The sequence below is a fragment of the Ursus americanus genome, chromosome 4, assembly GCF_024610735.1.
Source record: "Ursus americanus isolate L20-20 chromosome 4, mUrsAme1.1.p, whole genome shotgun sequence".
Classification (NCBI taxonomy): Eukaryota; Metazoa; Chordata; class Mammalia; order Carnivora; family Ursidae; genus Ursus; species Ursus americanus.
The window spans coordinates 21,834,236-21,861,965 of NC_142130.1; the positions used below are offsets into that span (position 1 = coordinate 21,834,236).

General features: G+C 38.9%; 1 protein-coding gene across 7 annotated transcripts in view; it reads left to right on the forward strand.

Annotated features, from left to right (window-relative positions):
• The window catches only part of VPS8 (VPS8 subunit of CORVET complex), a 245,956-nt gene that overhangs the window by 107,457 nt on the left and 110,769 nt on the right, over positions 1-27,730 (forward strand). For all 7 annotated transcript variants that reach the window (XM_087861466.1, XM_087861467.1, XM_087861468.1 and 4 more), the window contains 3 exons: positions 17,644-17,715; positions 23,634-23,753; positions 25,049-25,105. In XM_087861466.1, coding sequence (XP_087717592.1) covers positions 17,644-17,715; positions 23,634-23,753; positions 25,049-25,105 — 249 coding nt within the window. The remainder of the gene's footprint in view (positions 1-17,643; positions 17,716-23,633; positions 23,754-25,048; positions 25,106-27,730) is intronic.

Consider the following 27,730-nt stretch of genomic DNA (forward strand, 5'->3'; position numbering starts at 1 on the left):
TTTCTTGTATGAAGCGATGTCCATGTGAGTCTCAAAGGATGAGTAGAAGTTAGGTTAAGATTAGGGAAAAATAGAGGGGAGTTAAGATGGCGGAGGAGTAGGGGACCCGTTTTTCAGCCGGTCCCCCGAGTCGAGCTGGATAGGTACCAGACCAGCCTGAACACCCACGGAACCAGCCTGAGACGCAGGAAGACGCATCTGGATCTCTACAAATGAACATCTCCAGTGCTGAGTATTGAGGTACGAAGCGGGGAGCCGTGAAACCGTGCACAGATATCGGAAGATAAATGGAAGGGGGAGGGAGCAGCCACATTCGGGTGCCGGGAAGCGACAGCCACCTACATGGGGGAGCGGGCGGACTCGGGGACCGGCACCCGCGAGACAGCAGAGTGAGAACGTGAGCCGGGAACGCGCGCCACCAGACTTCTCACAGAACTCCGGAATCCTGGTGTGCTCACTGGATCCAGACGGAGACCGGGAGCTTCCGGAGCGCGTGGGGCGGCTGGCGGTGTTAGAAACACAAAGGACAGAGACGCCCCGGCCCTGGAAGTGAGGGTTGGGATGCCGGCTGTGGGGCGTACATCCCAGGACACTGCAGGGTTGAGCAGCACCAACAGTAACAGAGTTAAAGTGTCCAGAACATTAGTAGAGAAAGGGCCGCAATCCCTCTGTTCTGTGACAGAGGCTGAAATTCGGCCGCTGCTGTTCTGACTCTCAGAAGAGGCACAGCAAACCGCCAGGGAAAGCCGCCAGAGAACAAAAGCCTGGAAATACCAGCTCAGAGAGTGCCCATCCCCATCCCCCCTCGCAGGGGACATGGAGACTCTACCCAAACAGGGTTGCCTGAGTATCGGCGTGGCAGGCCCCTCCCCCAGAAGGCACGCTGAAAAATCAAGAAGCCCAAATCCTGGGGCACCTGGGTGGCGCAGTCATTGAGCGCCTGTCTTCGGCTTAGGGCGTGATCCCGGCGTTCCGGAAAGGAGTCCCTCATTGGGCTCTTCCGCTGGGAGCCTGCTTCTTCCTCTTCCACTCCCCTGCTTCTGTTCCCTCTCTCGCTGGTTGGCTGCCACATGAATAAATAAATAAAATCTTTAAAGAAGAAGCCCACATCCCTAAGATCCCTAAAAAACAAGGGGCACGGCCTGGGACCCAGTCAATAATTTGGGCTCTGGACAACCCCACAACCTCTCCTCATCAGAATGACAAGAAGGAGAAGCCCCCCACCCCCAGCAAAAAAAAGACAGTGAGTCTGTGGCCTCTGCCACAGAAATAATGGATATGGATGTAACCAAAGTATCAGAAATGGAAATCAGAGTAACGATGGTCAAAATGATGAGTAGAATTGAAAAAACTATTAACAAAAAGGTTACTGAGAATATAGAATCCCTAAGGACAGAAATGAGAGCGAATCTGACAGAAATTAAAAATTCTATGAGCCAAATGCAGGCAAAACTAGAGGCTCTGACGGCCAGGGTCACAGAAGCAGAGTGACGGGTTAGTGAATTGGGGGATGGGTTAATAGAGGAAAAAACCAAAATAGAAGCTGCTCTTAAAAAAATCCAAGCCCACGAATGTAGGTTACGGAAGATTACTGACTCAGTGAAACGATCCAATGTTAGAATCATCGGCATCCCTGAGGGGGTGGAGAAAAACAGAGGTCTAGAAGAGATATTTGAACAAATTGTAGCTGAAAACTTCCCTAATCTAGCGAGGGAAACAAACATTCGTGTCCAAGAGGCAGAGAGGACCCCTCCCAAGCTCAACCACGACAAACCTACGCCACATCACGTCATAGTGCAATTTGCAAATATTAGATCCAAGGATACAGTATTGAAAGCGGCCAGGGCAAAGAAATTTCTCACGCACCGAGGCAAAGGCATTAGAATTACGTCAGACCTGTCTACACGGACCTGGAATGAGAGAAAGGGTTGGGGGAGCATATTTAAAGCTCTTTCAGAGAAAAACATGCAGCCAAGGATCCTTTATCCAGCAAGGCTGTCATTCAGAATTGCTGGAGAAATAAAGATATTTCAGAATCGCCAGTCACTAACCAATTTTGTAACCACGAAACCAGCCCTACAGGAGATATTACGGGGGGTTCTATAAAAGTAAAAAGGCCCCAAGAGTGATACAGAACAGAAAGTCACAGCCAACACAAAGACTTTACTGGCAACATGGCATCATTAAAATCATATCTCTCAGTACTCAGTCTTAATGTTAATGGCTTAAATGCTCCCATAAAACACCACAGGGTTGCAGATTGGATAAAAAGAAATGACCCATCCATTTGCTGTCTACAAGAGACTCATTTCGAACCCAAAGATGCATTCAGACTGAGAGTAAGGGGATGGAGTACCATCTTTCACGCAAATGGACCTCAAAAGAACGCTGGGGTAGCAATTCTCATATCAGATAATTTGGATTTTAAACTACAGACTATAGTTAGAGACGCAGAAGGGCACTATATTATTCTTAAAGGAAGTATTCAACAAGTGGATATGACAATTATAAATATATATGCCCCCAACAGGGGAGCAGCAAGATACACAAGCCAACTCTTAGCCAGAATAAAGAGACCTATAGATAAAAATACGTTAATAGTAGGGGACCTCAACACTCCACTATCAGAAATAGACAGAACACCCTGGCAAAAACTAAGCAAAGAATCAAAGGCTTTGAATGCCATACTCGAGGAGTTGGACCTCATAGATATATATAGAACACTACACCCCAGAACCAAAGAATACACATTCTATTCTAATGCCCATGGAACATTCTCAAGAATAGACCATGTTCTGGGACACAAAACAGGTCTCAACCGATACCAAAAGATTGAAATTATCCCCTGCATATTCTCAGACCACAACACCCTGAAATTGGAACTCAACCACAAGGAAAAATTTGGAAGAAACTCAAACACTTGGAGACTAACAACCATCCTGCTCAGGAATGACTCGATAAACCAGGAAATCAAAAATCAAATTAAACAATTTATGGAGACCAATGAGAATGAAAATACAACAGTCCAAAACCTATGGGATACTGCAAAGGCAGTCCTAAGGGGAAAATACATAGCCATCCAAGCCTCACTCAAAAGAATAGAAAAATCTAAAATGCAGTTTTTATATTCTCACCTCAAGAAGCTGGAACAGCAACAGAGGGACAGGCCTCATCCACGCACGAGGAAGCAGTTGACCAAAATTAGAGCCGAAATCAATCAAGCAGAAACCAGAAGTACAGTAGAGCAGATCAACAGGACTAGAAGCTGGTTCTTTGAGAGAATCAATAAAATTGACAGACCACTGGCAAGACTTATCCAAAAGAAAAGAGAAAGGACCCAGATTATTAAAATTATGAATGAAAAAGGAGAGGTCACGACAAACACCATTGAAATTGGAAGGATTATTAGAAATTTTTATCAACAGCTATATGCCAATAAACTAAGCAATCTGGAAGAGATGGAATCCTTCCTGGAAACCTATAAACTACCAAGATTGAAACCGGAAGAAATTGATTTCTTAAACAGGCCAATTAATTATGAAGAAATTGAATCAGTGATAAACAACCTTCCAAATAACAAAACTCCAGGCCCGGACAGTTTTCCTGGGGAATTCTACCAAACATTCAAAGAAGAAATAATACCTATTCTCCTAAAGCTATTTCAGAAAATAGAAACAGAAGGAAAGCTACCAAACTCATTCTCTGAGGCCAGTATTACCTTGATCCCCAAACCAGGCAAAGACCCCATCAAAAAGGAGAATTACAGACCGATTTCCCTAATGAATATGGATGCCAAAATCCTCAACAAGATACTTGCTAATAGAATCCAACAGTACATTAAAAGGATTATCCATCACGATCAAGTGGGATTCATACCTGGGATGCAAGCGTGGTTCAGTATTCGCAAATCAATCAGCGCGATACATCATATCAACAAGAAAAGACTCAGGAACCATATGATCCTCTCAATCGATGCCGAAAAAGCATTTGACAAAATACAGCATCCTTTCCTGATTAAAACCCTTCAGAGTGTAGGAATAGAAGGTACATTTCTCAATCTCATAAAAGCCATCTATGAAAAGCCTACTGCAAATATTATTCTCAATGGGGAAAAGCTGGAAGCCTTTCCCTTAAGATCAGGAACTCGACAAGGATGCCCACTCTCGCCACTATTATTCAACATAGTACTAGAAGTCCTTGCAACAGCAATCAGACAACAAAAAGGGATCAAAGGTATTCAAATCGGCAAAGAAGAAGTCAAAATGTCTCTCTTCGCAGATGACATGATACTGTATATGGAAAACCCAAAAGAAGCCACTCCCAAACTATTAGAAGTTATAGAGCAATTCAGTAACGTGGCGGGATATAAAATCAATGCTCAGAAATCAGTTGCATTTCTATACACGAATAACGAGACCGAAGAAAGAGAAATTAGGGAATCCATCCCATTTACAATAGCACCAAAAACCATACGTTTCCTTGGAATTAACTGAACCAGAGATGTAAAGGACCTATATTCTAGAAACTATAAATCACTCTTGAAAGACATTGAGGAAGACATAAAAAGATGGAAAGATATTCCATGCTCATGGATCGGAAGAATTAACATAGTTAAAATGTCCATGCTACCCAGAGCAATGTACACTTTCAATGCTATCCCGATCAAAATACCGAGGACATTTTTCAAAGAACTGGAACAAATAGTCCTTAAATTTGTATGGAACCAGAAAAGGCCCCGAATTGCCAAGGAACTGTTGAAAAGGAAAAACAAAGCTGGGGGCATCACAGTGCCGGATTTCGAGCTGTACTACAAAGCTGTGATCACAAAGACAGCATGGTACTGGCACAAAAACAGACACATAGACCAATGGAACAGAATAGAGAACCCAGAAATGGACCCTCGGCTCTTTGGGCAACTAATCTTTGATAAAGCAGGAAAAAACATCCGGTGGGAAAAAGACAGTCTCTTCAATAAATGGTGCTGGGAAAATTGGACAGCTACATGCAAAAGAATGAAACTTGACCAATCTCTCACACCATACACAAAAATAAACTCCAAATGGATGAAAGACCTTGATGTGAGACAGGAATCCATCAAAATTCTAGAGGAGAACATAGGCAGCAACCTTTACGACATCGGCCAAAGCAACCTTTTTCATGGCACAACCCCAAAGGCAAGAGAAACAAAAGATAAAATGAATTTATGGGACTTCATCAAGATTAAAAGTTTCTGTACAGCCAAGGAAACAGTCAGAAAAACTAAGAGGCAGCCCACGGAATGGGAGAATATATTTGCAAATGACACTACAGATAAAGGACTGGTATCCAAGATCTACAAAGAACTTCTCAAACTCAATACACGAGAAACAAATAAAAAAATGGGCAGAAGATTTGAACAGACACTTTTCCAATGAAGACATACAAATGGCTAACAGACACATGAAAAAATGTTCAAAATCATTAGCCATCAGGGAAATTCAAATCAAAACCACACTGAGATACCACCTTACGCCAGTTAGAATGGCAAAAATAGACAAGGCAAGAAACAACAATTGTTGCAGAGGATGTGGAGAAAGGGGATCCCTCCTACATTGTTGGTGGGAATTCAAGTTGGTACAGCCACTCTGGAAAACAGTGTGGAGGTCCCTTAAAAAGTTAAAAATTGAGCTACCCTATGACCCAGCCATTGCACTACTGGGTGTTTATCCCAAAGATAAAGACGTAGTGAAGAGAAGGGCCATATGCACCCCAATGTTCATAGCAGCATTGTCCACAATAGCTAAATCGTAGAAGGAGCCGAGATGCCCTTCAACAGATGACTGGATTAAGAAGTTGTGGTCCATATATAGAATGGAATATTACTCAGCTATCAGAAAGAACGAGTTCTCAACATTTGCTACAACATGGACGTCACTGGAGGAGATAATGCTAAGTGAAATAAGTCAAGCAGAGAAAGACAACTATCATATGATTTCTCTCATCTATGGAACATAAGAACTAGGATGATCGGTAGGGGAAGAAAGGGATAAAGAAAGGGGGGGTAATCAGAAGGGGGAATGAAACATGAGAGACTATGGACTATGAGAAACAAACTGAGGGCTACAGAGGGGAGGAGGGTGGGGGAATGGGATAGGCCGGTGATGGGTAGTAAGGAGGGCACATATTGCATGGTGCACTGGGTGTTATACACAACTAATGAATCATCGAGCCTTACATTGAAAACTGGGGATGTACTGTATGGTGACTAACAATATAATAAAAAATCATTAAAAAAAAAAGATTAGGGAAAAATATTCTAGGTAGAAGGACAAAATATGTAAAAAGGCCTGGAAACAAGACAGAGGAAGATAGGCTCGAGGAATTGGAAAAAAAATCAGTATGGCCACATCTCAAAGTGTAAGGAAGCCTATAGTAATAAACAAATCCAAAGAGGTAGGTAGAGACTGAGTTTTGTAATCCATGGTGAGAAATTTGGACTTTACACTAGAGCAGTAGGTAGCCACTGAAACCTTTTAAGTAAAGGAATATCATGATTTATAGTTTAGAAAAATTCCCTCTATTGTATGAAAGTGGGTTGAAATAAGACAACTTTGGAGGCAAGAAGATCTGTTAGCAAATTTTTGTACTAACCTAGATAGGGGATATGGGCACCTGGGTGGCTCAGTTGGTCAAGTGTCTACCTTCAGCTCAGGTCATGATCCCAGGGTCCTGGGATTGAGTCCTGCATCAGGCTCCCTGCTCAGCAGGGAGTCTGCTTCTCTCTACTCCTTCTCTCTCTCTCTCAAATAAATAAATAAAATCTTAAAAAAAATTAGGTAGAAGATTAAAGGTGACAGGGATAGTAAGACATGAAAGGATTTGAAAGATGTTTTATGAAGCAGATTGGCCTAAGACTTAGGGCTTATTGCACAGTTGGATGTGAAGGATAAGACAAATGGGAAGCATCCAAGATTCCTAGATTTCTGACTTGGTTAACTGGATGTATAGTGGTTTATTTATTCAGTAGGGAATCAGAGGAGAAACTGGTTTCTCAGGAGATGAGGGGGTAGGACAGGGCTGTGGTGAGGGGTAGGGGGAGATATAGATATTAATTCTCTTTTGGACTTAATGAATTTGAAATGCCTGAAAGACATGTGGAGGTTTTCTTCCATGCTTGTATCAAGTTTTGGACAGAAGCCCAGTACTAGAGCTGGAGAAATTGATAAGACCTAGGATCCGAAATCCTGGATTCACTGTCTATTTTGCCATGATTGATTGATCATATAACCTTCCTAATACAGTTAATATATCTTAATAAAAAACGTTTTCAGGGAGACACAAAATAATTTATATGACAGATTTTCGAATCACATTTTGCCACCTTTTTTTCATTTAGAAATTTTTTTTTCAAGTCAAGTTTTTAAATTTAGCTTCCTTGAGGTATAATTTATGCAAAATGTAGTTCGTCCATTCAAGAGAAGAGTCTGACACATGTGTACAGTCTTGTGACCTCTCCTACAATCTAGATATGGAACATTTCCATGACACCAAAAAGGTCATTTTTGCAGTTTTGTAGTTAATCCCAAACCCCAGCGCTTGACAGTTACCAGTTTGTTTTCTAATACTGAAATTTTGCCTTTTCCAGAATGTCATGTAAATAAAATCGTACACTTTGTAGTTTTGGGGGGCTTCTTTCACTTAAAATAATGCTTTTGAGATTTATCAGTGCTGTTGTTTATATCAATAGATTGTTCCTTTTTAAAAAATTTTTTATTTAAATTCCAATTAGTTAACGTACAGTGTAATATTGGTTTCAGGTGTACAATATAGTGACCTAGCACTTGCATGCCTCACCCGGTGCTCATCACAACACGTGCACTCCTTAATCCCCAACACCTATTTCACCCATCCCCTGCCCCCCTCCCCTCTGGTAACCATTAGTTTGTTCTCTAGAGCTAAGAGATGGCTTCTTGGTTTGCCTCTCTCTCTTTTATTCCCTTTGGTTGTTTGTTTTGTTTCTTAAATTCCACATATGAGTGAAATCATATGGTATTTATTTTCTCTGACTTAGTTCACTTAGCATAATACTCTCTAGCTCCATCTATGCCATTGCAAATGGCAAGATTTCATTCTTTTTTATGGATGAATAATATCCCATTGTGTATATATACCATATCTTCTTTCTCCATTCATCAGTCAATGGACACTTGAGCTGTATCTGTAATTTGGCTATTGTAGATAATGCTGCTACAAACATCAGGATGCATGTATCCCTTTGATTTAGTATTTTTGTGTTCTTTGGGTAAATACTCAGTAGTGCAATTGCTGGTTCATGGGGTAGTTCTGATTTTAACTTCTTGAGGAACCTCCATACTGTTTTCCATCCTGGCTGCACCAGTTTACATTCCCACCAGCAGTGCAAGAGGGTTCCCTCTTCTTCACATCCTTGCCAACACCTGTTGTTTCTGTGCTATTGATTTTAACCATTCTGACAGGTGTGAGGTGATATCTCATCGTAGTTTCTAATTTGCATTTCCCTGATGATAAGTGAGGTTGATCATCTTTCCATGTGTCTGTTGGCCATCTGCATGTCTTCTTTGGAAAAATGTCTATTCATGTTTTCTGCCCATTTTTTAATTGGAGTATTTGTTTTTTTGGGTGTTGAGTTTTAAAAGTTCTTTATGTATTTTGGATACTAACCCCTTATCAGATACATCATTTGCAAATACCTTCTCCCATTCCATAGGTAGCCTTTTAGTTTTATTGATTGTTTCCTTTGCTGTGCAGAAGCTTTTTATTTTAATGTAGTCCCAATAGTTTATTTTTGCTTTTGTTTCCCATACCTCAGGAGACATATCTAGAAAGAAGTTGCTATGGCTGATGTCAAAGAAGTTACTGCCTGTGCTCTCCTCTAGGATTTTTAGTTTCGGGTCTCACATTTAGGTCCTTAATCCATTTTAAATTTATTTATTGTTATTATTTTTACAGATTTTATTTATTTGAGAGAGAGAGTACAGAGGGAGAGAAGCAGACTCCCTGCCAAGTGGAGAGCCTGATGTGGGGCTTGATCCCAGGACCCTGAGATCATGACCTGAGCCAGAGGCAGGCGCTTAACTGACTGAGCCACCCACGCGCCCCATTTTAAATTTATTTTTGTATATTGTGTAAGAGAGTGGTCCGGTTTCATTCTTTTGCAGGTAGCTGTTTAGTTTTCCCAACACCATTTGTTAAAGACACTGTCTTTTTCCCACTGGATATTCTTACCTGCTTTGTCGAAGATTAATTCTGGGTTCATTTGTGGGTTTTCTGTTTTGTCACATTGATCTACACGTCCATTTTTGTGCCAGTACCATACTGTTTTGATTACAGATTTGAAGTCCAGAATTGTGATGCTTCCAGCTTTGCTTTTTCAAGATTGCATTGGCTATTTGGGATCTTTTGTGGTTCGATACAAATTTTAGAATTGTTTGTTCTAGCTCTGTGAAAAATGCTGTTGGTATTTTGATAAGGATTGCATTAAATCTTTCGATTGCTTTGGGTAGTATAGACATTTTAGCAGTATTTGTTTTTCTAGTCCATGAGCATGGAATAACTTTCCATTTCTTTGTGTCATCTTCAGTTTCTTTCATCAGTATTTTATAGTTTTCAGAGTACAGGTCTTTTACCTCTTTCATTAGGTTTATTCATGGGTATCTTATTGTTTTGGGTGGGGTTGATTCCTTAATTTCTCTTTCTGCTGCTTCACTATTGGTGTATAGAAATGCGACAGATTTCTGTACGTTGATTTTATATACTGCAACTTTACTGAATTCGTTTATCAGCTCTAGAAGTTTTTTGGTTGAGTCTTTAGGATTTTCTATATATAGTAGCATGTCATCCGCAAACAGTGACAGTTTTACTTCTTCCTTGCCAATTTGGATGCCTTTTATTCCTTTTTGTTATCTGATTGCTGTGGCTAGAACTTCCAGTACTATGTTGAATGAAAGAGGTGAGAGCAGACACCCTCATTTTGTTCCTGACCTAGAGGAAAAGCTGCCAGTTTTTATCCATTTAGGACGATATTAACTGTGGGTTTTTTGTATATGGCCTTTTTATGTTGAGGTGTATTTCCTCTAAGCCTACTTTGTTGGGGGTTTTATCATGATTGGACGTTGTACTTTGTCAAAAGCTTTTTCTGCATCTATTGAAAGGATCATTTGGTTTTTATCCTTTCTTTTGTTAATGTGATGTATCACATTGATTTGTGAATTCTGGACTAGCGACCCAGGAATAAATCCATTTGATCATGGTAAATGATTTTTTTTTTTAATGTATTGTTGGATTTGGTTTGCTAGTATTTCATTGAGAAATTTTGCATCTGTGTTCTTCAGGGATATTGGCCTGTAGTTCTCCTTTTTTGTGTCGTCTTTATCTGGTTTTGGTATCAGGGTAATGCTGGCTTCATAGAATGAATTTGGAAATTTTTCTTTGTTTTCTGTTTTTTGGAATAGTGTGAGAAGAATAGGTATTAACTCTCCTTTAAATGTTTAAATAGACATTAACTCTCCTTTAGAATTTGCCTGCGAAGCCATCTGGTCCTGAATTTTTGTTTGATGGGAGTTTTTTTTATTATTGATTAAGCTTCTTTGCTGGTTATTGGTCTATTCAAATTTTATTTCTTCCTATTTCAGTTCTGGTAGTTTATATGTTTCTAGGAATTTATCCATTTCTTCTAGGTTGTCCATTTGTTGCCATATAGTTTTTCCTAACATTCTCTTAGAATTGTTTGTATTTCTGTGGTGTTGGTAGTTACTTCTCTGCTCTCATTTGTGATTTTATTTATTTGGGTCCTTTCTTTTTTGGTAAGTGGCTAGGGGTTTATCAGTTTTATTAATTTTTTCAAAGAACCAACTCCTGGTTTTGTTGATCTGTTCTATTGGGGGTTTTTTGGTTTTGTTTTGTTTGTGTTTTTTTTTTTTTACTTTCTGTATCATTTCTTTCCTTTCTTTCTTTTTTTTTTTTTTAAAGATTTTATTTATTTATTTGACAGAGACAGCCAGCGAGAGAGGGAACACAAGCAGGGGGAGTGGGAGAGGAAGAAGCAGGCTCCTAGTGGAGGAGCCCGATGCAGGGCTCGGTCCCAGAACGCTGGGATCATGCCCTGAGTCGAAGGCAGACGCTTAATGACTGAGCCACCCAGGCGCCCCTATATCATTTATTTCTGCTCCAGTCTTTATTATTTCCTTCCTCTTACTGTTTTGGGATTTGTTTGTTGTCCTTTTCCCAGCTCCTTTATTTGTAAGGGTCCATTGTTTAATATACTCCTTGCTTTTTGAGGTGGGCCTGTACTACTATGTACTTCCCTCTTAGGGCCACTTTTGCTGCATCCCAAATCTTATATTGATGTGTTTTCGTTTTCATTTGTGTCCACGTATTTTTTAAAATTTCTGCTTTGATTTCCTGGTTCACCCATTCATTGTTGAGTTCCATGTTGTTTAACCTCCAGGTATTTGTTGTCTTTCCAGATTTTTTCTTAATGGTTGACTTCTAGTTACGTAACATTGGGGTCAGAAAAAGGAGTATGGTATGATTTCAGTCTTTTTGTATTTGTTGAGGCCTGTTTTGTTACCTTATGTGTGATTTATTCTAGGGAATGGTCCATGTGTGCTTGAAAAGAATGTGTATTCTGCTGTTTTAGTCCATCTGTTCCAGTGTGTCATTCAAAACCACTATTTCCGTGTTGATTTTCTGTTTAGATGATCTGTCCATTGATGTAAGTGGAGTGGTAAGGTCCCCTACTTTTATTGTATTATTATTAATTAGTTCCTTTATGTTTGTTACTGATTGTTTTATATATTTGGGTGCTACCATTTTCAGTGCATAAACATTTACAATTGGTATATCTTGTTGGATTGTTCCCTTTATTATTACATAGTGCCCTTCTTTGTCTCTTGTTACAGTCTTTGTTTTAAAGTCTAGTTTGTCCAATATAAGAATCGATACTCCAGCTTTCTTTTGACATCCATTTGCATGATAAATATTTCTCCATCTCCTCACTTTCAACCTGAAGGTGTCTTTAGGTCTAAAATGAGTCTCTTGTAGGCAGCATGTAGATGGGTCTTGTTTTCTTATCCATTCTAACACCCCGTGTCTTTTGATTGGAACGTTTAGTCCATTTACATTCAAAGTTATTGATAGATACATATTTATTGCCACTTTATTACTTGTGGTTGTTTTAGAAGATTTTCTCTGATCCTTTCTTGTCCTTCTCTATTTCATGTTTTGCTGCTTTTCTTTAGTGGTACATTTGGATTTCTTCCTCTTTATTCTCTGCATGTTTATTAGTGGGTTTTGATATTGGTTACCATTAGGTTTGTATATAACCTCTTCTGTAAATAGCAGTCTATATTAAGTTGCTGGTTGTTCAGATTTGTACCCATTCCTTTCTCCTCTCTGCACATTTTGGGTATATGTTATATTTTATATCCTTTTTTGTGTGTGAGTTCCTTGACTGAATTTTACAGAAATATTCATTTTTACTGCTTTGTGTTTCCTGCATTTATACGTCACTTCTGTTTTCTTCTTTCCACTCAGAGTCCCCTTTAGTATTTCTTGCAGGGCTGCTTTAGTTATCACAAACTCTTTTAGTTTTTGTCTGGGAAACTCTTCATCTCTCCTTCTATTCCAAATGGTAGCCTTGCTGGATAGAGTATTCTTGGCTGCACATTTTTCCTATTCAGCATTTTGAATGTATTGTGCCACTCTCTTCTGGCTTGCCAAGTTTCTGTTGAAAAATCTCTTTCAATAGAAAACCCTAGCCTTATGGGTTTTCCCTTGTAAGTTAACGACTTCTTTTATTGCTTTTAAGGTTTTTTCTTTATAACTATATTTTGCAGCTTTAATTACAGTATGTCTCGGTTTTGGTCTGCTTTTGTTGATTTTGATGGGAGTTCTCTCTGCCTCCTGGATCTGTATGTCTGTTCCCTTCCCCAGATTAGGGAAGTTTTCAGCTATGATTTCTTCAAATAAATTTTCTGTGCCCTTTACTCTTTCTTCTAGGATGCCTATGATATGAATGTTGTTATATTTAGTAGAGTCCCTGAGTTCCCTGAGTCTACTCTTGTTTTGCATAATTCCTCTTTCTGTCTTTTGTTCAGCTTCATTGCTTTTTTGTTACTTTTTTTTCTAGGTAATCAATTTATTCCTCTGCTTCTTCCAGCCTGCTGTTCTTTCATCAAGTGTGTTTCTAATCTCATTTATTGAGCTCTTCATCTTTGATTCTTTTTTTAACTCTTATATGTTTGTGGTAAGGGTCTTAACTGATGTCTTCTCTTCTCAAACCCAGTGACTATTCTTATGATTGTTGCTTTAAATTTTCCATCAGGTATGTTACATATATCTGTTTCACTTAGATCTCTGGCTGTGCCCTTATCTTGTTCTTTCATTTAGGATAAATTCCTCTCTTCACATTTTGTCTAAATTCCTGCCACCTTATAAATGTTAGAAAAGCCAGCCATGTGTCCCGCTCCTGAAAGTAATGGCCTTATGCTGAAGAGATCATGTAGTGCCCAGGGCCTGTCACTTCAGGGAATGTCACCAGTGTGCACTGTGTGTGCTCTGTTGTGTTCTGGCTGTGCTATATCCTTCAGGTCAGTCATCTGCAGAGGTTCTCCTTGCCTGCTGTGGGCTGTATTTCATCCCTGGCCTGAATGTGGCGAGTTTTAACTAGGTGTGCTCTGATCTGTTGTGAAATGAGACCAGAACCGAGGCCCTGCAAAACTCTCTGATCAGGAGATGTAGTGTAGTGTATTGGTCTTTTTGGGGAGGGGCCCACCAGGCTGGGACCAAGGCAAGTGTGACTGAGAAGGGCAGTTCTACTAGAGCACAGAGGGGCGGGGCTTGGTGTAAGCAAATTAGACAGCTAGTATAGCACTGCACTGCTTCCCGCAAGTGGCTCTGTGTTTATACTGAGTGGTGGGAGAGGGAAACGGAACCAGCCAGTTCCTTTGTTTCTGAAGGGGTATGTCCGTGAACATTGCCTCTCAGGGATGTGCTCAAGAAGAGCAAATAATCTCCCACTGTGTGCCCCTAGGCACTCTTCGGATTGCTGTTTCCATGATATCTGCCCCCAAATTGTTCGCTTGCCTTCTCTCCAAGAGTAGTGCAGTACCCTCTAGGCTCTATCCCAGCCAAACCTGCTGACTTTTAAAATTCTAGGTTTTAAGCCCTGCTGGTTGCAAGAACTCATAAAATTCAGTCCCTCTCATTTTCCAAGCCAGTGGCTCTGGGGAAATGTTCTTCCTATGCATTCCCCTGGGTGCTCCATCCCCCACCCCCCCAACAACGTCCCTCCTGCCCCTTCACAGCAGCTGCAATCTGTTGCTCCCCTAAATCATGTCTCTGTGTTTTATGCCTTCTTCACTTTAGCTTCTTTTCTCCCTTTAGTTGTGGAGTTTGTCCTGTCAGTCTTCAGGTCAATTTCTGGTGTATGTAGGATGATTCGATAGTTATCTAGTTGTATTTGTGGGACTAGGCGAGCCTAGGGTCCTTCTACTCTGCTGCCCTCTTCTCCCAAACCAGCTTGTTCCTTTTTATCGCTGTGTAATTTTCCGTTTTATGGACATACAGTTTGCTGATCTGTTCACAGTAGATGGGCCTTGAGTTGTTTTGTGTTTTAGGCTATTATGAATACAGTTATTATGAACATTTACATAGAGGCCTCTGTGTGGACATATATTTCTGTTTCTCTTGAGTAAATACCAAAGGATAGAATTGCTGGGTCATTTGTTAAATGTATTCTCTTTGTCAGAAACCGATAGGCTATTTTCCTAAGTGGTTCTACCATTTTACATTCCTACTAGTAATATAGGTGAGTATCAGTCAGTTCCTTCATCTCACCAACACTTGCTATAGTTGATCTTTTTAAATTGACCATTCTAAAAGGTGTGTAGTGGTATCTCATTGTGGTTTTTATTATATTTTCCTTCTGACTAATGATATTAAGCATCTTTTCATTAAAATAGATTAGTAGAGAAGATATGTTTGTCGTCAGTGTATTCTCTTTGGTGAAATATCTATTCAGATTTTTTTTAATTGTGTTTATTTTCTTGTCTGGTTTTGAAAGTTCTTTACAAATTTTAAAATACAAGTTCTTTGTCAGATTATGTAAGCTTAGCAAATATTTTCTACCAGTCTAATTTGTCTTTAAAGACTAATAGTTTTGTTCCAAGATATCACTCAGAATAGACTGTTTTGGGTTATTTTTACCATGTATACTGTAGGCCTTTTCAATGTGTCAATTTAAGTCTTTATTTCAAGAAAATTTTCTTGAGTTACAGATTTAAATGCTTTTTCTACTTCATTATTTTGTATTTCATTTTAAACTGCAATTATTTGTATATTGTATTTTCTTTATCTTCTATGTTTGTCACCTTTTCTCTGATCTCTTTTACTTTTTTATTTAAATTTCATTTTCTTAGTTCTTTTCATTTATGTTTTCTATTTCTCTTAGTTTACTTTTGGTCATGTCTTTTCTCTCATGGGTGGCTTGTATTCCTTTGTACTTCACAAACTGTGTCATCCTCCATTAGGATATCTTTGCATGTTATTCCTCTCACCAGGCATTATATAAGTAGAAGCGTCTTTGTGGAATGATAATGTTTTAACGGTGATGTGCCATGTTAGTGGTAGCTGTTAACTTCAACCGAAATATGTCATTATGTATATCATAATATTCATACTGTGGTATATCACCACTTAATTATGTTTATAGAAGTAAACTTTCAATATCTGTTTCAAAGCAGTGAATACATGCTGCCGAAAAGGAAAATGGATAAGAAATTCTTTTTTTACTAGCTGTCACTGCTGTTGCTTTTTAATACATATGTTAATTCTCCATGATTTTGTGTTTTAGTTGAATAGCACTTGTATTAGCAGATAATACCTTCTTTTTGTATCTGCAGAGTGACATCTCACTTTGGCAAGATGGGGTGGGGATAGAGGGATGTGTTTGTGTTAGTGTGTTCATGTTTCTTGTTTTGTAAACCTGTAGATAGATCTGAGAGACTTTCTAGTTTATCTTTCTGTCTTCAGGCAGAGTAATATTTAACCCTCTTAAACATTAAAATATCTTCTATTTGAGTTTCCAGATTGAGAGTTCCTACAGTCTCCTTGGTAACTCATCTCAGCATTTTTCAACTAACTGGCAGCAGAGTAGTCCAGTTGAAGAAAGAGTTAAAAAAAAAAAAAGATTTTGTTTTTTTTCTGTCATTAAGTGGACAAATGAGTATCCATTTGTTTACAGCAATTAGTATGTGTCAAGAAAGTAGAATGAAGGGCATGCTAATTGGAAAACATCATGAACAGAGGTACTTGGGAGAACTTGGGGAAGTTTAGGGCCCATTTAAAGAATAGCAGTATTTTGGTTGAATGTAACCATGATGTAGTCTTGAAAGTTCATGGCTGTGAAATTCCTTTTTTTTTCCCCCAGAAGATTTTATTTATTTATTTGACAAAGAGTACAAACATGAGCGGTAGGCAGAAGGAGAAGCAGACTCCCTGCTGCCCAGGCACCTGAAATTCTTTTTTTTAATTTAATAATTTAATTTTTAATGAGACAATATATAGTTTATTTTTTTAGGAAAATAAGCAGTAAATTATCACTGCATGGATTCAAACATTTCTAAGACCCACATGTGCTAAGTGAAAACCATGGGAAAGATCTTCAAGTCTTTTATCATTTTTTTTAAATTTTTTTAAATTATATTATGTTAGTCACCATACAGTACATCCCCGGTTTCTGATGTAAAGTTCGATGATTCATTAGTTGCGTATAACACCCAGTGCACCATGCAATACGTGCCCTCCTTACTTCCCATCACCGGTCTATCCCATTCCCCCACCCCCCTCCCCTCTGAGGCCCTCAGTTTATCATTTTTATTATTTAATAAATAATTTCATTTCCGTTTTTTGGTAGTGAACACAATTCTTATTCTCATATATGCATTTTATAGGTAGTAGGTATTTTCAGAATCTGATGCTACCATTTACTTTGGTGCATGTTCTGTTCAAAATATATTTGGCTGTACTTGCACAGGGACGTAAAAGTGCTATACTTGGCAGTGTTTTGAAAATAAGATACCTAGTCCTTGTGTGTAGGCTTGAGGATTTTAACATTGTGACAGTTTTACCATAATTTTTAGAAAATATCTATCATTGAACATCATTTTTTTTAGTTGTCATGGAAATGATGAAAGTTATTTTTCAAGAAAGTTAATAAACTGTACTTCAGTTAATATTTCCAAATAGCATAGTTGGAATGATGGCAGAGCATGTCACATGTAGTTCATCTTCTCAAACCCTTTCTCACAAATTGCCTTTTGTCATTAATGTTTTTCTTTTTCATTGCCTGTGAAATTTCTCAGATCACTCTTTGGTTGTATGATAGTTGCTATATTTTTATACTTGTTATTCATTTTTAAAGTCCCAGCATACCGTGCAATAGTAAATGCTATAGCTTTCTACCTAACTTGCTAAAAGCAGCTTATTATTTAAAGGTATATAAGGAAAAACCTGATGAGGAATGGTTACCTTATTTGGGATTTTACCTATTCATAAGAATTTAATATCTTGTTTCCTTCTAAAATTTACAAATAATAATTATTTTTTAAACTTTCTTCCTGTTAGACTTTTGAAGATTTTAAAAATGACAAGCAAGCTGTAGAATATCAGCAACGAATTGTGGATATTTTGTTGAAAGTAAGTATTCAGAGAATAGATGACCTTGTATTGATGTTTGTTATTTATTTGGGGGGGGGGTTGGGAATCCTAAGCAGGCTCCATGCCCAGTGTGGAGCCTGATGCAGGGCTCAGTATCATGACCCTGAGATGATGACCTGAGCCAAAATCAAGAGTCATGCTTAACCAACTGAGCCACTCAGGTGCCCCTGTATTGATGTTTATTTTAAGAAAGTTGACTTGTTTTCTAGCAAGTTCTAAAATGATCTTACTTAATGAAACAGTGTATTCAAATCATTTAAAAATTTTATTGTGATATCTTTGTCTTCCAAACCTGAATGAAATACTAATCATTCTTTCAAAAAAAAATTTAATATATCTCAGCTGAGACTAGATATAGGACATAGGGTATTACTGTGAAATGCATATTGTGGTAATTCCTATATTAGTCTGATTATGTGAAATAACGGTGACTAACTTCAGAATGCTTTGAGAAAATAATCAACGTGAGACTCTTCTTCGGTCTCATACCAGCATTGCTGTGTTGCTTAGGCGGCGCTGTCATTTGACTGTGGCACTGAGATGATGGGGACAACATCAGAATGATTAGAGGCACACAGAGATGATCATCTCAGTTTAAATCTAACTAGATTCAGTCCAAAGCTATTTTGAGATCCATGCTGCTGCTAATGAATGAATGCAGAGACAGATTCTTTTCCTTTCCATCTGCACAGCTTGAACCAGGCCAGTTTCTTCTTGTAGTTGAAATCTTAGAACTTTAGTCGTTCATTTGGCTGTAAAATGGAGATTTCTTCCTCTTAGTGAGTTTTAGATTATTTTGGACAAGAGACCCAAATTAAAATGTTCTCTAATTGTGTATGACATTAATGCATTACATTTTTAATAGCTCTTTATAATTTTCAAAGCACATTTATATACATTATCTTATTTGAGCTATTTATTGACCTTGTAAGATAGGCAGTGATGAATATGAGAATAGGATCGCTAAGCCCCCAAATAATGCCAGTTTGATCCAGGTACGTGGTGGGGAGAATTTTTACATGGATTTCCTAAATGGTCTTTTTTTTTTTTTTTTTTAAGATTTTATTTATTTATTTATTTATTTATTTGAGAGAGAAACAGCCAGTGAGAGAGGGAACACATGCAGCGGGAGTGGGAGAGGAAGAAGGAGGCTCCGAGCAGAGGAGCCTGATGTGGGGCTCAATCCCAGAACGCCAGGATCATGCCCTGAGCCGAAGGCAGATGCTTAACGACTGAGCCACCCAGGCGCCCCCTAAATGGTCTTTCTATACCTAATCTTGTCCTTCTTTAATTTGTGATCTTGCTTTTCTTTTATTCTTCTGTGGCTCCCTATTAGATCAGTTGGAATTAAGTTCTGCTGTGAGAGAAATTCAGAATTACAGTAGTTTAATCGTGATGGGAATTTATTTTTCTCATAAAGGTCTGGAGGTCGGCAACCTGTTCTAGAAGAGTGATTTCACAGACTTATCAGGGATGCAGATGCCTTCTGCTTTAACTGTTACTATTCTTAGTACATGGTTTCTGTCTTGTGGTCCAAAATACCTCCTTGGGCTCCAGCCATCACCTTGACATTCTAGCCAGTCCGAATGCAGAAATAGATGAAGAAGAGAGTTCCCTGTCTTTAAGAAGACTTTTTAGAAGTTGTATACTACAGTTCAGCTTATAACATGTTGATCAGAACTTAGATATACTGTTTCTCAGCTGCTAAGAGAGACTGTGAAATGTACTCTGTGTTATGGGTGACCATGTGTTTAGCCTAAAATGAGTTCTGTTTCTAAGTTAGGAGGGAAGAGCAGATGTTGCAGCACAAGTACTAGTTTCTGCCACACTCATCTGAAGTTGTTGAACATCCAGGATCCTTCAGTATTTTCTGGTCCCTGATTACTTCTTTATAACTGCTCTCCTCTCCTACCCTTAACACACCGCCTGTGGCACACACACTCTCTGTAATATGAACTTCTCACCCATATTAAATTATTGCAATTCACTGAACTGTGCCATCTTTATGTCTGATGTTCTTTGTGTGAGTTTTCTTTCATCCCATCATGCCTTTCCTGCCCTTTCTCTGCCTGGCAAATTCCTAACCATTTTCCAAGACATAACTCAGATACATCCATGAGAAACTCTTTTAGAATCCTTTCCACACTTTCAGTTTGATTAGTTGCCCCTTCTCCGCGTTCGTACAACACTTTATGCTACGCAAGGCACACTGTATCGTAATTGTGTACATGTATGTTTTCCTGCCTATAGTTGAGTTTCCTGTAAGCAGAGACTGAGGATTTGTGTGTGTGTGTCCTTGTTTTAACATGCTCACAATATGTCCAGCACAATGCCTGTATGCTGGTAGGTGTTCAAGACATGTTTGCAAGTTGACTGAATGGGAATTTGAATTTAAAACTATACCAAGTTGGAGGGGCAATCCAAATGAAGAGAATAATGCTCCGTGAAGTACTTAGACTGTTACAGTTGGTGAATTGCTGCCCTTGTATATTGTTTTGTATTATTTACATTGGGTCAATGAAGAATGAACTTTGGAGATTATTTTCTCATTTCTAATGAGTTGTACTAACAACTGTGCTGCTGACAGAGCCAGTGAAAATAGGAATGTAGGCAATGACCAGAGAACATTGGATGAGCGTCAGACCTAAGGTGATACTATGTGTGCTGAACGGCTACAGACATGGAAGTAAAAAGCCGTTAATTCGTGACTTTGTATAAGATTGCTCAGAAAATTTTGTAAGCCTGGTCCGTGGAATAGGTAAGAGAAGAAATGGAGAAAGACCAGAATTTCGAGGATGATACCTGTTAGACACTTGCTGAGATGGCAAGGGAACTGACTGAGAGAACCGTTTTCTCAGAAGGTGTTTCTAGGATCAGCTGGTAAAGCAGTTCACACCTAGAGAGTAAAAGGAAGGGTAAAAGCTGAGAGGAGCACTAGCTGGGCCTGTAAGTTGAGTCCTGGGGAAGCACCTGCACACTGAAAGGGAGGGATGATTGAGTATTTTAAAGCTATAGAGAGCCTTTGAATATTATCGGTTGGAATTCAGATACACAGGTTATAACTTGAAGTATTCTCGTACTGTGGTATGCTGAATTACGCACTTGAGCAAGCTGTGGTTGCTAGCTAAAGCGGGACGAGGTGAAGAAAGGGATACACCACTAGCAAAATAAGAAGAGGTAGGCCAAAAGCTGGGTCCTGAGGGAACGTTTTACAACAGGATCAATCTTACACTTGATCTTTGGATAAGAGTAGGAGAGGGGACTTGGGACTGTCAGTAGATGAGACGGTTTGTTGTTCAGCTAATCCCAAACAATACCTGATCTTCCTTCCCTGTGTGCTGCATTCTCTGTCTTTGCTGATGGCATCATCATCGGACCTGCCTGTCAGGCTCAAGTCTGTCATTGTTTATTCCTCCTTTAGCCACACATTTCCACACAGGTAAATCCTTGTCCTGTTGCCGCGCTCTCTGCAGTGCCTTTTGCACCTGTTCCTGCTTCTGTTTTCATGATCACTGCCCTGGTTCAGACCCCCTTGTCTTTCCATTGGACCTCTGCAGTCACATGCATCTTGCCTGGGCTCTTCACCTTTTCATTTTTCCTTCTGTTATTTTATCCTATTCACTGCCAACTGGATAATTTTCCTAAGCACGGTACTGATCATGATCAGTTCTCCTGGCTGAACATGTTCAGTAGCGCCCCAGTTTTCTGTGGAATACACTTGAGTATCCTTGGAATGACATTCAAGGCCTCGTCTTTTCAATGTAATTTCTCTGTCCTCCTCATGCATGCTGCTGCATTCTAGTGGAACACTTCGTTTCTTCAAACACGCTTGTGCTTTCTCGTGCCCATGCTTTTGCTCTTCTCTCTGCCTGAGTTACTCTCTCTCCCGATATTTCCCTACTTTTCTCATTTCTTCTCAAATTCCCTCTCTCCTTTTCCCCACTGTGCTTTCATGGCCATTTGTTCCTTTATAATGTTGGTCACATTGTGCCTTTTATTTCAGATTTGTTACCTGATTCTCCTTGCTTTCCTATTGATTACTTCCTTGAAGGCGTTTGCCATACCATGTTACACCTAGGAGGTAGTCAGGAGATGAGAGCTCATTCAAAGCAGAGGAATGATTATGATTGGATAACTGTGTGTGATTGTAACAAGCCTGTTATCGGAAACCATTTGTCTGCTTGTAGACAGGGCAGAAGCCATTCACTTCACTGATTCCTTTGCTAGCTGACTTCCTTTTCTGGGACACCTTCACTGTCAAATTAACTTGCTTTTTAAAAAAATTAATTAGTTTTTGTTGCAGAATAATTGACATATAGGGGCGCCTGGGTGGCTCAGTCGTTAAGCGTCTGCCTTCAGCTTAGGGCCTGACCCCAGGGTCCTGGGATCGAGCCCCGCATCGGGCTCCCTGCTCCGCTGGGAGCCTGCTTCTTCCTCTCCCACTCCCCCTGCTTGTGTTCCCTCTCTCACTGACTGTCTCTCTCTCTGTCAAATAAATACATAAAATCTTAAAAAAAAAAAAAAAAAAAGAAGAAGAAGAATTGACATATAATACTATACTAGTTTCAGGTGTATAACAGCGATTCAGTATTTACATACATTATGAAGTGGCTACCACAGTAAGTCTAGTTAGTTACCATCTGTCATTATACAAAGCTGTTACAATATTATTGACTATATTCCCTATGCTGTACATTTCATCTCTTATTTATTTTACAACTGGAAATTTGTACCTCTTAATCCCCTTTACCTGTTTTGTTCAACTGCATCCTCCCCTCTGGCAGCCATCAATTTGTTCTCTGTGTCTGTGTGTCTGTTTCTGTTTTGTTTACTTTGTTTTTTAGATTTCACATATAAGTGAAATCCTATGGTATTTGTCTTTCTCTAAGTTATTTCACTTAGCATAATGTCCATCCATATTGTTGCACATGGTAAGATTTTATTCTTTTTTATGGTTGAGTAATATTCTGCTGTATGTATGGGTGTGTGTGTATACATACGTACATATGTACGTATATACGTATGTATACACACATGCATTATGTATGTATACATATGTGTATGTGTGCATGTGTATGTATATGTATATATGTATGTATGTACACACACACACACACACACACTCCACCTCTTCTTTAATCCATTCATCTATCGATGGAATTTAGGTTGCTTCCATATCTTGGCCATTGTAAGTAATGCTGCAGTAAACAGGCGTGCATATATCTTTTTGAATTAGGGTCTTTATTTTCTTCAGATAAATACTTAGAGATGGAATTCCTGAATCGTGCTATTTTCAATTTTTTGAGGCACCTCCGTACTGTTCCGCAGTGGCTACACCAATTACATTCCCACCCGCAGTGCATGAGTCTTCCCTTTTATCCACATCCTTGCTTAACACTTGCTGTTTCTTGTCTTTCTGACACTAGCCATTCTGACGGGTGTGAGGTGGTATCTCATTGTAGTCTTGACTTGCATTTCCCCAATGATTAATGATGTTGAACATCTTTTCCTGTGCCTTCAGGTTACCTTACCTTTAAACCCCAGAACAACTCCCTTCTTCCTGTGTTGGTAGGCAGCTTTTTGGTAGGGTTACTTAAATTTTTTAAGAATTCTAGAGGGAAACCTGTTTAATATTTCTTTGAAAGCCACCTCTAACAATTCAGTTCTCATCCAAATTGTGTCTAGAAATATGCCAAAAGTCACTAAATGTTTTCCTTCAGAATATGAAAGTAGTTTGTGCTCCTTCTCTAAATGGCTTTGAACTCAATTGTTGGACAGGCCGTAAAAGAATCTTTTCACGTGTCTTCAGTAACGAGGCTTCCCCCCACCTTTCTAATGGTATAATTTTGTGTCAAACCAGATGGTATATTGAATAAATGGTCTTTTTTGCTCACCAGGTTATGGTGGAGAATTCCGATTTTACTCCCTCACAAGTAGGGTGTCTCTTTACATTCCTTGCCCGGCAGCTTGCAAAGCCTGACAATACCTTGTTTGTAAACAGAACCCTTTTTGATCAGGTGAGTGTCTTCAATGATGAGAATTGTTTTTATTCTGTTTACTGTTGATAGAAAAATTAACCGGATTATACATTTTCTTAATATAATAGCCTGGTGGGTAAATGTCTTATCAGGTAGAAAAGCCTGTTCTGGTTTTAATTTGGATTAAATTAGTTGTTTGTTTTTTTAATGTTGTGTCTGGATAGTATGACTTTGCCTAGTAACTTGGTATCTTGGGGGTATGGCTTGTGGAGATTGGCTTTAGAAATTTTGTTCTCTCAGTTATTCTGTTGCTCTAAATTGCATAGAATTCTTTGCTCAAGAATATTTTAATTTAAGAGTTCACACATCTCGTTGGTAGCCCATCTATGATGTTGATCATCTGGAAGAGAGATCGCTATTAGAAAGTCTGAATTTCCTTATAAATGACTTTGACTCTGAAGGTCTCTCCTAATCCCAGTTAGCTATCTTCTACATATGCACAGGTGGCAAAGAAAACACTTTATATCTGGAGAAAGTTACCAATAATGACTAGCATTTATTGAGCACTTCATAATATCAGTCTCTGTTCCAGGGTTTTTTTGTTTTGTTTTGTTTTAAAGATTTTATTTATTCATTTGAGAGAGAGAGCACAAGCAGGGGTAGTGGTAGAGGTAGAGGCAGGCTTCTGGCTGAGCAGGGAGCCCAACACAGGACTTGATCCCAGGATACTGGGATCATGACCTGAGCCAAAGGCAGACACTTAACCAACTGAGCCACCCAGGGGTCCCTGTTCCAGGCTTTTATATGATGTGTCAACTCGTTGCCATTGTAATGGTAGCCCCGAGATTGGGATAGTTGTTACCTTCTATTCTGCAGATGAAGAAACTAAAGCCTAGAGAGGTTATGTCACTCATCCAAGTCCATACTTAATAAGTGTTATTATTAGGAATAAGTGTTGTTATTAAGCATTAATGAGGTTAAGAATCAAATTCAAGTGGCCTGACTCTAAAGTCCATGCTTTGCTCGGTCCATGGTATCAGGGATCTTAAGGTTAAGGTGTACAGACGGCACTGTCTTCCTGCCATGTTTCTGAACAGTAAAGATAAGATAGATACATACTAAGTGGTTAACATACTTGAGCCTGCTGTGCCATGTAATAGGCCAGTCAGTCAGGAAGATACCATATGTCTGTGGTGTTTGTTATGGCCAAATGTGAATGAATTGATGATACAGAAAGAGTAGTTATTGTTGTTTTCATTACTACAGTGTTATGGCATCCATGTTAGTATCCAATAAAGAAAATACCTTTTTTTTTTTTTTTTTTTTTTGACCAGGTCCTTGAATTCCTCTGTAGTCCTGATGATGACTCCCGACACTCTGAAAGACAGCAGGTATGAACTACTGGAACTCTTTTGCTAAAGGATGGGAAAGAGGACAGAATAAGCTAGAAAGAACCCTTCTGTGCTAGACCTCGTGAAACATAAGGGGAAAGTAACTTATGCCAAACTCTACTACTAAGCTAGATAGTGGCAACCAGAAAACAGTGTGGATGGTTGTTAAAGATACATTTGTAATGAATTTATATCAAACTGAATGCCTAGGCAGACTGGACCTGCCTTGCATGACATCAAAGAGAACTATTCATCCTTCTCCATGAAGTAGCAGCAGTTGGCACCTGTTGTATCCTGCTTTCTACCCATGCCATTTATCTGATAACCACTCCTAGCTGCTATGGCTCTGAACCAGAAAGGCTGCAGAATCCTGAGTATTGGGACATTCAACTTCAGGGAGTGTTCTGTAGCGCCCCCTGCATTAGGAGTAAACATTTCTGGAGACTAGAATCCATCTGTCCCTCCACTGATCACTGTGAGATTGTAACTGTTTGATTACCGCTTCTTTCTACTTAGGCCACTTTCTTGAGCGTCTCTTCCAGGAGTAGAATTCTTTCAAAGCTTACCCACCATAACTGTGAGCACTAAGAGAGGCTATTTAAAATTGATGGCCAGAGTTTGTCAGATAAGCAAGCTACAAAATATAAATACTTTGGGAGCTATGCTGGTCTTTTTTACAGTAATAGTGCTCAACAGCTGGGAGGTTGAGACTCAGATAAAGAACATAGGATAGCAACAGTCACCCTTTTCTTTGCACAGCTGTGGCCCAGTGACTGCTGCGGACTAGCTTAGGGGAGAGAACAGCTGCTAAAATTTTGGTTATCTCAAATTGTATTGAATACAGATAATAATGTGGACCCCTCACTTTGCCCCTGTTTCTCTCTTGGCAGGAAGAGTGGATCATGGTATGCATGGTGTTGCTATATAAAATCATAAACACTTTTAATACAAATAACTAAACAAATAAAAATGTAAACATAAAAGTCAAACTTTGAAAAGTAATCCTCATATAGTAATGCTCTATTTTTGGAAGTCCCCTTTGAGACTATCTAGGTTTTCTTCTCAGCTCACTTAAGACATACAGAAAACGGATGTGGTAAATTGCTCAAGGTCAGAACTTAGATTAGAACCACTTCCGTCCCTTCTAATGCAGCACTCTTCTGTCATGTGTTATATATAAAAATTTGTGTCTGCGGTATTTTTGAGGGTTTTCTGGTGATATGCTGGTAAAATTTTAACAACTGGTTCCCCAGGTGTAGTTCTGATATGAATGTTGGTTGGTATTTTCAATATTTAAATGAATAAGATGAAGGTACAACAGTGAAAGCATGACAGAACCTCACACGTTCATCAGTGAAGTGACTTGTATGCTCCAATCAGTTCTTGAATACTGGAAAAATAATTCCTTAGTTTTTTGTGCTATTCACAGTATAATGACTATGACATGCACACTTTTAAATTTGATTGCCTATTTCCACCACTCTCTTACCCAGGGATTGACAATTTTTTTTTTTTGTAAAGGGCCAAAGAGTAAATATTGTAGGCTTTGTGGGGCACATGCGCTCTGTGTCACACCACACCCTCTTCTTTTTGTTTATTTTACACCCCTTTAAAGATACAGCAACACCTGATTTTTATAGCATTTGCTAATTTCCATAGTGTAAGTACTCCCATCGTGGCTGATTTCAGCCTACCAACATGATGTTACTAAATGTAGAACTGGGAAGAGGTGCACAGTACCACACCATTAATTAATATTTCCACCATATAAATGCAGTAACTAACCCAAGAGCATACATAGTGTAAAATGTAGTAAAATAATTAGGAAGTTGTGAGTTTTGAATATTAATTACTTTTTAAAAATTTAATGTATTGTAAGTTTATATAATTTTTAACAGTTGCTGTGCTTAGCAACTGGCTTACACAATTCCTGAAAATGTAACAACTCTGTTGAGTTGGTAAGACTGGCTCTAGCAATGGCATTTCTATTATGTTATTCCAAATTGAGGCTCCCAGTAGATGGGTTCTCTTCATAGTTCTGTGTAACAGTACACTATAGTGCTCGAAATGGACTGAAGTAGGGTTCTGAAAACTAAAGTATGGATAGGTTTCATTTCTTCTCCCCCTTTTTGTCTTTAACTTGAAAGTAATCAGTTTCCTGTGTTAGAAAGACACTTTGTTAAATGGTGTCCTGAAGTTCTGGAAGGGTCCTGTTACTTTGGATCTTGAACTCAAGTATAAGAGAAAGCTTTCTCATTATTGTTCTAGTGACTATGTAATGATTCTATTCTGTTTTGAGGTTTATTTTAAAATATTGATGATTCAGTCTCAACATCCTAGTCACCTTTTTATTCATCTACTTGGTATGGTAAAGATTAATTTTATGAACCCCGGTGTTTTTGTTTGTTTAATGGTAAAATATATATACCATAAAATTTCTTTTTACCACTTTAAGTGTATAATTCAGTGGCTTTAAGTATATCTCGTTGTGCAACCATCATCACCATCCATCTTCAGAACTTTTATCTTCCTGAACTGAGACTCTGTACCCATTAAACAATAACTCCCCATTACCACCTTCCTCAGCCCCTGACAGCTGCCATTCTACTTTCTCCCTCTATGAAT